This window comes from Amphibalanus amphitrite, unplaced genomic scaffold (assembly GCF_019059575.1).
Source record: "Amphibalanus amphitrite isolate SeventyFive unplaced genomic scaffold, NRLGWU_Aamphi_draft 000327F_arrow, whole genome shotgun sequence".
Lineage (NCBI taxonomy): Eukaryota > Metazoa > Arthropoda > Thecostraca > Balanomorpha > Balanidae > Amphibalanus > Amphibalanus amphitrite.
This window is the reverse complement of record NW_024881822.1, coordinates 312,950-323,766: the sequence shown is the minus strand read 5'-3', so window position 1 is coordinate 323,766 and position 10,817 is coordinate 312,950. Positions and strand designations below refer to the sequence as shown.

Below are 10,817 nucleotides of genomic sequence, written 5' to 3'. Positions count from 1 at the left end.
GAGACCTCAGGAGCAGGGCCGTTTCACCAAGCCCTTATCGTGAATTCGGCTCGGTCAAACCCATACCATCCGTTCACCTGCATAGACAATTACGCCGTCAGCAATAGTCGTCACCGGTATCAGGCCATGCCGGAATATTTCCCACACCTGATCAAAGGCGATAGCGTGTCTCCAGCCGAGCGAAATCGCCTCGTCTCCAGGCGACCCTGTTCGATAAATCCACTTAGTGTCCATACCACGGCGTAATGAGTCTGATATCGCGCAGTGTCTCGGCGTATGTCCTCTCACGCCATGAGCTCTCAGCTGGATACCGGCGGCGGAGCGGCGGGACTGATGTCCTCGATCGGACGATTGGTCGCCGGTGAAGTGACGACCGACCGTGGCGACCAACTGTGGCGACTGTGGCGACCGTGACGACCAACTGTGGCGACCGTGGCGACTGTGGCGATCGGCCAGTAGCAGCACGACTATAGCCCGTCCGTCCAGCATGAAATGGCCCATGACCGGCCGATTTGAATACAGCGGTCACGGCAGCTCTCGACATTAGAAGACCGGTCGTGGTTCGTGGGTCACTCAGCGACCTTGGCTGAAAAGGGCACCCGTAGCTCAGACCCTGCAGGGGGATCGAGACGGCGCGGCCGCTGGAACTTGAACGGCTTGGGGCTCCCGGGTCGAGTGTGCTCAGTGCTCATTGCTGGACCGTAACCGTCTGCGACTGTCACATTTCAGGCCGACGGCCGGTTAGGAGGACTGGTTTGGGATGTTTGGACGTCTGAGACGGCTCCCCAGAGAGTATTACAGCCGGATTGTTGATGGTTGGATGGGTTTTCTGGAAAGAGCAGCCCTTAAGCGTTTCGTCCGACCTCAGAATAACCGTTTATGACATCCTGAGTTCTGCAACTTCGCAGACGCTGTGCTCAATGCAGAGCTATGGGGCTGTCATCCTCCGATTCAGCTCAGTCGTAGTTTGACGGAGCCTTTCAGTGACCATTTAAATCTTGCGGAACTTTTAAAGGTCAGTGGTTAGGCACTGAGACTGCCAACGTTCAGCCGTAGTGGTCATTCATCATTGCTTTTGCCGGCCAAAACCGTTTGATGTGCCCCCATTTAGCCACCGGTAACTTTATTAACCCTTCAAATGTTATCATTCTAAGCGATGGCTTCTCTGCTCAATGCTGAAGCATAGATAACATGAAAATAGATAACATAGAGATTCATGTTATCTATGGCTGAAGTTATTCTGCCTCCCTCTCTGGTCTTTGCGGCGCTGTTTTCAGCGCCCACCGACCGCCGCTCTGTGCCGTTCCTCCCCGGCGGAGCAGGAAACGGACACGCCCCACCGATCGTCGGCTGTCAAAGCTGCTTTCTTCTGGTGCGCGCTGCTGCTTCCGCCGGCTTCTCTGACTCTGCCCACCCCCTATCCCACCCCTGCCGGCATTGCCCTTGCCTCCCCAGTCACCGCTTTTCTCCCCCTCGCCACCGCACTCTTGGACGGAGCCTCCGATGAACTTTTTGCCGTCTGGGTCGCCGTCGAGCTCGAGATGATTTACAGTGGGGAGGCGTCTGTCGCCGCTCGTCCAACGATCCGTCCGTTCCGGTGGCGACTCCGGACCCGCCGCCCCCAGGTGATTTCGATGGGATCATCCAGCCTGTGATAGATCCAGCCCCCGTCTTTTTTTGCTCTCCACCCACGCACCTCGCTGCCCAAAGTTGCCGCCCGCTGACGGTTCTGAACCAAAAATCTCTCCATCTCTCCCTGTTCAATCATCTAATGTCGGGTTGGTCAATCCCTCAAAAATCTGACGCTGCGGTGGTGGCCAGCGTGGCTACTGCGGCTTTTCCGGAGGTGGCGAGACGCAGCCAATATTGTGTTGACCCGTCGGTCCCGACAGCCCGGCGGCGGGGGAGGGGGGCGGGGGCGCACCTGCGTACATATACCGTAATTTCCCGTGGCGGCCGGCTCGGCGGCCGGCGGCGCTTACTCCTTTCAGCGCCGTCCGCCGCGATGATTAGGCCGTTGTTCTTGCAGCCGCGCCGCGCCACGCCGCCGCGCGCCGAGATTGAACCGCCGCCGCCGCGCTGATTACGGCACCTTCCGATGACTGGCGCGCCGCTTCTGTCTCGGCTGGCGGCGCTGCGCCGGGATTGCAGCCGGCGCGGCGCTGTGCCTGTGCGTGGCCTACTGAGAACCGGTACGAAGCTCGTTAGAGTAATGTGTTTCACCCGTGCGGCTTCAGCGCGCGGCCTCCTCTCGCGTGATGACCGAACACACCGTGAGAGGCGCTTCCAACCGTGTCGGGTTGTTGGCTCATCGGGCGCGTTATTGAACGGTGTTTACCCCGCTCCGTCTCAAGACCCGATAGCTGAACAAACTGCGCGACAATCTGTGCGTGTCTCCGGCTATCCATGCGCGCAAACAGGACTGTTGTTTTGCTCTCGGGGAGATTTGTACTGCGTGTCATGATTTCTGTGGGAGACTGGGTGTGTGAGGGGCTGGTGCCAGCTGCACCCGTGGTTTCTGTGAGAGGATGGGTGCGTTTCAGACGCGTGTCGGAAGTGGTCCTTCCGCTGTCGGCGCGCACAGTGCATGCGCCTTGGAGCGAGAAGGAGGCAGATGTCGTTTCACGCTAGATTTGTCGGGACTGCGGTGCGGTTTTTGTGTTCTCACGATGCATTTTGTTTGTGCGTAGTGACGTGAAGAGGGAAGGGTGTGGGAGACCGAGACGAGATAAATGACTGTACTATAGGCCACAAACTGGACGGCGATATAAGATTTTGATCATTGAGGCGATCATAAGGATTAGGTATAACCGAAGGTTTGTTGTCAATAGTTAACACTATTCTTTAGAATTGTGTTTTTCTGTTGAAAAACAAATCTGAGTTCCCTGACAATTTGGCAAAAGTAGACGCTGTTATCATACGCCACATTGCGCTTAGTCGCGAAGTTGCTGCAAGAATAGCCATTACTCACTGATTGTTGTTCATTGCACCTCAAAATCACGAATCAAATTATCTTCTTACCTTTTATAGACAGAAAGTCCTTTTTTCCTGTTTTATTTTCTGTGACCTAAGAAATCGTATCATAATATATCTTTTAGTCGCCTCATGGATGATTCGCGACACCGTCGTCGCATTACGGGTGAACCCGTTGCCGATTTTCCGATACTAACACAAAGTTTGACCGAAAACGGTCATGGGCTTAGGCGTCTCCTGTCTGTTGATGGATGGGCCTGTCACCTTGGTGTAAGTACAGTGGCGTGTAAGGACTCGTGTAAGAGGGCGATCCGTCTGTCCTGTGGCAGTTGCGAACAGATCATCTGTGAAAACTGCCGTCATTAGCGGCGTATGTTCTCAGAATGGAACGGTCACTGACGCTCAGCCGGTTTTGTCGTTTATTTTCTTGAACTTTATCAGAAGCTTGTCGAATGTCGATGTATATTGGAAGTTATGGATTGAAAAACATTGATATGCCTTTGGGCATCATTGATTATTCTTATGTAATCATGACAGGATTCGCTATGTTCAGTAAATCAGCTCGCTTGATGAGCCCTAACAAATAAACCAATGTCACAGCTCACGGTGTTTCCGTGGCAAATGTCTCTCCCTAGCTGCCGCTTTAACCCTCCCCACCCTCCCTCCCTCCCCGCTCTCCCTGGTCTCCCTGGTCCTCTGCCGGTGGCTGTGATCAGCACTGGGAGCTGATTGATTAGGTGCTAAACGAGCTCAGGCGGCCCGCCGTGCCGACCGGTGTGTCGGTCCGGGTCGGTCGGTCCGCGAGACTCGTCCGACGCACTGTGCGACACGCGGCTACGTCTGCCTCCGTTCGGGCGGTGATTAATTCAGCGCGCCACGGCGTGTCACAACACACGTGCGCGTCGCCTCCGTCACCGTCACCGTCACTCAGTTGGCGTCACCGCCCGCCGCCCGCCGCCCACCGTTCACCGCTCACTGCTCACCGCCTGTCCTTCCGTTCACAGATGCTGCACCCGGCACAGGCAGCATACTCGGCACACGGTGTCGTCAACAACAACTCACCGGCCCGACCCAGCTCTGGTGTGTACGAGAACGTGGCCGCCAAGCTCGCGCGGCGCCGCTCCCAGCCGTGGGCCGAGCAAGGGGCCGCCGATCCCCAGGCCTGGACCGGTGAGCCGGCCGGCCGCCGCGGTGCACCGCCCAAACCGCCCCTCCCGGAGAGACCGAGACACCTCCGACTACCGGCGCGACCTGACCCGCACCGGGTCTACCCCGCCGGAGTGCCCATGGGGATACCGACCGGAGTGCCGACCGGAGTGCCCGTGGGAGTGCCGGTAGGAGTGCCGGTGCTGCCCTCGGTGCCGCAGAGAGGAGGCCTTAGTGATGTTCCGGAGCCTCCGCGCACCATCGCGGCTTCTTGGGCGCAGGAGATGGCCCTCCGCGGGGGCCCGCCGCCGTCACTGCCCGCCCTCCAGCAGGCGTCTCCGGCAGCGCTGCTCTTTGCCAGGTGAGTCCCCGGGCTTCTGCCGGGGTTAGGTGTGGTGGGACTTTGTGTAATAATGTGCATGCTGCCCGACTACAGCCGTTTTACCGATACGTGTTCTGAAAATTTCCGAGAAAATCAGCTTGGCGACAATCTGAGTGATGACACATAACCATCGACCTTTTATCATGGTCGCTTCTTTACCAAGCGTTTTATCGCGGTCAGGCTATATTTGTTTTGTTTGTCATCGCACACTTTATTGGAATGGCTGGGCGTGAAATGCCATGGTCTCAAAGCGGCGGCTAAGTAAAAAAGTGGCTATGATCAGTATGAAGTCTGTAGAGTGGATTTCACATGCGCTGAACGATAGTTATTTAGAGTTCGCCGGCTCTGGAATCAATCTTCCTGGTGTTTTATGTTCTAGGGGGTTATTCGGCCTGTCTCGTTAGTCGTTCGTCCCTATCTCCGTTTCCACTTTTGTCCCAGCCCTCTGGTCCAATTCCTCCATCTCCACTGATTCCGTACAACATGTAATTACATCCCGTTCTCATCAGTCCCTGCCGCTGACAAACTTCAGCGGAAACAAAACCTGACGAACAGCAAACACAAACAACCGGGCTCGGGGAGTCACGGTATAATTCAACAGGCCGACAGCTCCAGAGGAGAGCATCCTCTCTCAGTCACTGAGAGCGCAGATAGCCCACGGAGTTCACAGCCGCGTGGCCATGTCGTCTCGCGTTGCTCAAGTGATTGCCCTTGCCTGGGTCTGCCTCATTGGACGCGGCGTCTGGACTGGGCCAGATTCGGCGAAGCGGTCTCTCCGTGCTGTTTTTAGCCGCTCTGCCAGTCTGTCGTGCCACTCGCATCGCTCGCGGCCGACCGACCGGCATTCGCTGTGTAAAAATCAGCAGTGTCCGATTTATCTCAGTGGGTTAATGGGCGCGCCGAGTCGGCCCCGGCTCGGTCCGGCCGGGCGGAGAGGATGTTGGGTCGGGTCGCGGACGGCTCTCAGGGCTGGTCGTTGGACGCTTCATCAGCCGTATGGCCACCGATGGCCCGTGCAACCCCTGTCCACTAATGGATCTCTCCCCAGGGAGAGATTCGGCTGATTTAATTAGTTGATTTGATGACGGGCCACTCCGGAGCGCCAGGCGCGTACCCAGGAGCAGACTCGGGTCATGGCTGCGATAACGGTTCGGCGAAGTGCCTCTCTGCAGTAATTTTGGTTGGTCAGTCAGTGCCTTGCATTGTACGTTGATTATATCGCCGTATACTTTCTCCACGCCCCATGTAATGATTCTGTTAGTGTTGTTGGTGACAATACAGACGTCCGTCCCCTTTCCCCTTGCTCCGCCTCTGGCCATCAGCGACAAACCAATAGTGATGACAGGGCCGTAAGTGGCGCGCGGCGAGGGAGAACGGTAGCCAGTGTCCCCCGTTCGTTCGTCCCATCCATCGTCCACCCGCCCCGAGCGTCCGTCCGTGTACTCTGGCTCAGCAGCTCAGCCCGAGCTAGCAGTTACCCCGACCGGTGGTTACTGCCTGGATTCAATTCCACATCAACTACCAGACTTGGTGCAGTCCAGGGTCTCTTCCCGTCAGGGGACTCACTCAGGGATAGCGCAGCTCATTGCAGGCTAATCTGTACCAACTCTTTGTCCGCTCCCTATCCCTACCGCAGTAAACGGACGCTCCTAAGTCCTAATTCACCACAATGGCCGCCCTGCGTCGCAATCGACGCCCGACAATGCGCCGCTCCCCCGGGCGCGACCGCGCACACTGGCGCTTAATTGAAACCGGCAGACTATCATAATATTTCTTTTCATTATTTCGGGTCGTAAATCTTGCGTGTCTGTCGCCGGCCGGCGGGTGTGGCGGCCGGAGCAGTCATAGGCGCGGCGCGGCCGACGGCATTTTAATGCGGCCCCCGTCGGCACCGACGGCACGGCGACATGGCTCGCCAATTTGTGGCGCGTCGGTCGACGGGGGCGCGCCCTGTCAAAACTGGCCAATACCCGGCGATGGATGGCGCTCAGGCGTGGGAGAGGGGCGATTTTTCGCCGGTCAATCAGTCGGGTGCTGCAGAGGCTCCGAGAGGTTCTTGTCTGTTGTAGGCGAGTGGGAGTGGTAGATAAATCGATGGTTTGACGAATTAAGTGACCTTTTAGCTCCTCTACCATCATTATAATTCCAGAGCCCTTCGATATGTTTCACAAAACCCTGATATACTCGTAAAATGTCACATGTCTTACGAAACATTTAAATGTATTTCCACTGAAGCGATTCAGACCCTTATTCACTGTAACCGACTAATCAAAACAACACAAGCACAAGATCGAGCTGAAGACCGTGAAGCTGGCTTATGTTTATTTACCGTTTAAAATTGAATTCATTTTGTTGTTCAAACATTGGATGAATATTAATTTTACATTTGACCCAACGACTTACCGACAAAATGTCGTTAAAATGCTAAAAAGGAGGCAGGTGCCCACGATGCAAGTCAACACGGTCTAACAACTAGTTGCAACACCGCTGATACACCTTAAGTTAGACAAAAGCGGCACCTCAAGCGGCGCTACGGCTCGACACATGTCACGTGCCTCCCGGGCGACCTGTCATTGCTGCATTCCTGACATTTTTGTGTGTGCTTTCCGGTCTTCAATGCGGCACAACACTGAAGCTACAACAATATTTTGCGTATGAGTTCCAGCGAGATATGAACATCACCAGCGATCTCCGCTGCAACGCGGCTGGGACATCTAATGCACTCAGCGCTACAATATGACACGGGTTTGAATTGCGCCGTGGACATGACCTCGTCGTCTCGCCTCTCAGCTCCACCCATATCGTGCAGCGCCTGTGGTGACCCGGTGTCGACCTCGGCCCGACATCTCAGTCCAGTGTCCTCCAGTCACTAAAAGGGCATGCGCGTTCCTCTCCGATGTCACAGTGAGCCGCTGGAGCCGGGTGGCTGCGCCTTGTGGCTGCCTGCCTTTGGTGACGACGTCAAGAGTCGGTCCTGTTTGGATACAGCGTCTCAGGTGGCGGTTTCGGATCTGCCAGATGTGTAGAGGACCCGTCTCAGTACGGTGTGTGTCGTCTTACGTGGTTGAATAGGAGCTGAGTGATCCTGACGCTCACTGCAGGGCAGGAGCTCATGACACTCGAGCGGTATGGACGGTTACGTTGGAGAGCCGATGTTCGATGACCTTGTTTGTGTCAACAGGTCATTGGTAGCCTAAAACTTCACGGCGCTTCATCGCACCACTACGTCTGTGAATACTCCACACCGCCCTCAACCACCCGGCAGCATTACCGCACTATATGGACTCATCTTTCCTTACCCATCCGCCACGTGCCGCTCATGATAATCCCACATAACCCTCATCACTCTTCCTGACCACCGATCGGAACGACGCCGGCTCCTCTGAATATGCATTCAGCAGAGCACCTGCACGTGAGGCCGGTGGGCTGTCGGCGGCCGGTTTTATTTCCCCGTCTATGGCTGTAAAGTACCGTATCGTTTACTGGCTAGCCATTGGATCGTTTGTTACAGTGCAGTTGGACTGTCGAAGATAAGAAGTCATTGTGTAAGTGATGTCTGGCAGTTACCGGATGAATAGCGATCGTTTAGTGTATGACGGCCGAATTTCGTTATATAAATATGCAGGCATTGGATGGATTGGGAGTTGCCAGGAACGCACATGTGTGTCATCGTTGCAGAGAAGGTAAAGTGAATTAAAAGTTGTCTCACAACTCACAAGTAACATGAAACACGAGCAAATTAGTTACCTATCAGAAAATAAACCCATGCCTACACATGTAAAAAGATAGTTGCCCGGTTGTAACTGAGGTCATGCAGGGGACGCTAAAAAACATTGAAACCTTGATGTCAATTTTTCATCATTTCACGACACTGCGTATTTCAGCGTCTATCTATGTGGCCTGGCGGGCCGTGTGGGTACCCAGAACTTGCGCGACATCTGCAGGCTGAGTCGTGAACCAAAGCTCGTGAATTTCACCGCCAGACTATCCCGGGCCTCCGAGGCATAGCGTGCTTCATAATTGCACAGTACTTTACTGGCTGGCCTGGACAATTGTACTTTAATGCTTGTGTAATTAATTGGTGCTAATTACAGCGACGACAGTGATAAGCGAATTATCACGGCATTACCTACCAGCTGATTTATACTGACATAAACATCAAATCCGTCGTATCATTCGGTCCAACGTGGTGGTTAGCTCATCGTATGTTTCAGGACATGCAATCGCTAAGTTACGTTTGGAATATTTTATATTGCATAGCCATGGTAGTTCATGCTTATGCTGATAGCAGCAAGAACGCAACTCCGTCCTGAATATATCCAGCGTCGTTGAAAACAGTGCAGGTATAGGTAAATGCTTACCATGCTCTTATCTTCATCACTGTCCCTCTATAAGTTTGGGCGACAGAACTTCATAACAGCTGGACTTTGGAGTCAGTTAGCGGGATGACCCTTGCTTCTTCAGTTGTAGAAGGTACTTGTTGGATGTTATGCTAGGCGCTATGCTAGCAAGCCCCCTAAGCGGATCAGCTGCATTATGGATAAAATGAGTCCAATGTCTGCTATAATATGCAATCCATCCCATATACTCTCCACACTGCATTAGGTCCGGGTGTGACTGCAATGGATATGGCATCACCAGTCCCTAGCTGAATATCGAAACGCCAGCTCCCAGTAAATGTCTGGCCGTCAATGTCCCCATTGTGATGCAGCCGTGCGGACCACCCTTTTCGGTTTGTGACGAGGATTTAATGTCCGTAGCTGTAACCTCTCCCTCCATTTGCAGTTGATTATAGATGCTCGGTCGACTCGTAATTGACTTCATTGCCGAAAATATTGTTTTGAAGACAAATGGAGACGGGGGAGGAATAATAAAGAGCTGTCGAATAGGGGACGGTTCCGTGGTGGCAGCTCCCCCGCTCACTTGGAGCTGCGCTCGGTTACAGAAGCGCACGCTCGGCACTGGGCAGTTGCCGCCGAGGGCTCCCCTATCAGGAGCCGACGCTCGGCGCCGCTGCAAAGACCCAGCGCCCTGTCGAACAACCTTACTTTAGCCTTTTCACCTGCCTCATCCACCAGAACCGTCCCGTCATGCCGGTGATATTAGTAATCCGCTTCCTCACTTACCCTTGTTCGTAGTTTTAGTGGTGGATCTTCAGTTTGACTTTCTTCTTGACTTTCTAAATAGACCTCCACGTTGTTGCTCCTTTACCGGATACTTTCAGGGCATCATGTAAATCTCGGTGCATCCTCTCTGTTTAGGGAATCAACCAAGTCGCCAGAGCGGCGCGGTCTTATGTCTCGACTGCCGTCAGCGAAGATGGGGCCTCTGGTCCTTAGCGCCGTCGTCGCCAACCGTTTGCATAATGAGCCTTTTTATAAGGTGGCAGCGCGGATTTTATGACACCCTGGGCTCTCCTGATCCCACCCCCGTCTCCCCCTCCCCGGTATGAATTTATACCCCCGGGCCGGGCCTGAATCACGACCATTGTCCCCGCGCCGCAGCCTCTCCGCTGACGGAGAAACAGTGGCGGGCGAGGGCTATACGGTCAGAGGAAATAAATTTCATAGCCTTCTCAGAACGAGGGCCATTGGGCAGAGAGGCTCATTGGTTTTGATTATGACGGAATCCGTCGAGCGGCCCGTTCGGTTGACTGAGGAGGGGGGGGGGGGGGCGCCGGACGGTCCCGGCCCGCTGGCAGAAGGCGCCTCATACCGAGTCTGTATGACTTACATGATCAGATTACATCTGCTGTACGTTGTTATACCATTCTCGTACGTATGATGTTCGCACGCAAATGCACTGTATCACATAAGCCGAGTCGGTGAGATGTTCACACCTGGACTGGAGCGGCTGCTATGTATGCAATTGCCGAGTCGGGATGTGGTTCTTACTCCGACTGGAGCGTCTGGTACTGCGATTAGCCGAGTCGATAAGGTGTTCAAGCCCAGACTGGAGCGGCTTACTTTCTCATGCCAGCCGAGTCTAGATTACAGTTTGTAATCAGACTGGAGCGACTGTTACGTTGTCGTGGTATTCGAGCATGTACGAGTGCACGCGCACAAACAAAAAAAAAGATGCTACTGGTCTCATGAGCCGAGTCGGTATCAGTTACGTAATCCGACCGGAGCGGCTGGTACGGTATAAATATCACATAAGCCGAGTCGGTGAGATATTCACACCTGGACTGGAGCGGCTGTTATGTATGCAATTGCCGAGTCGGGATGTGGTTCTCACTCCGACTGGAGCGGCTGGTACTGCGATTAGCCGAGTCGATAAGGCGTTCAAGCCCAGACTGGAGCGGCTTTATACTTTC

General features: G+C 54.4%; 1 protein-coding gene across 1 annotated transcript in view; it reads left to right on the top strand.

Moving 5' to 3' along the window:
* Positions 1–4,007: 4,007 nt before the first annotated feature.
* The window catches only part of LOC122388579, an 84,700-nt gene continuing 77,890 nt past the window's right edge, over positions 4,008–10,817 (top strand). Inside the window, exon 1 of the mRNA XM_043379766.1 lies at positions 4,008–4,480. Within this exon, the coding sequence (XP_043235701.1) occupies positions 4,260–4,480 (221 nt within the window). The 5' untranslated portion in view covers positions 4,008–4,259. The remainder of the gene's footprint in view (positions 4,481–10,817) is intronic.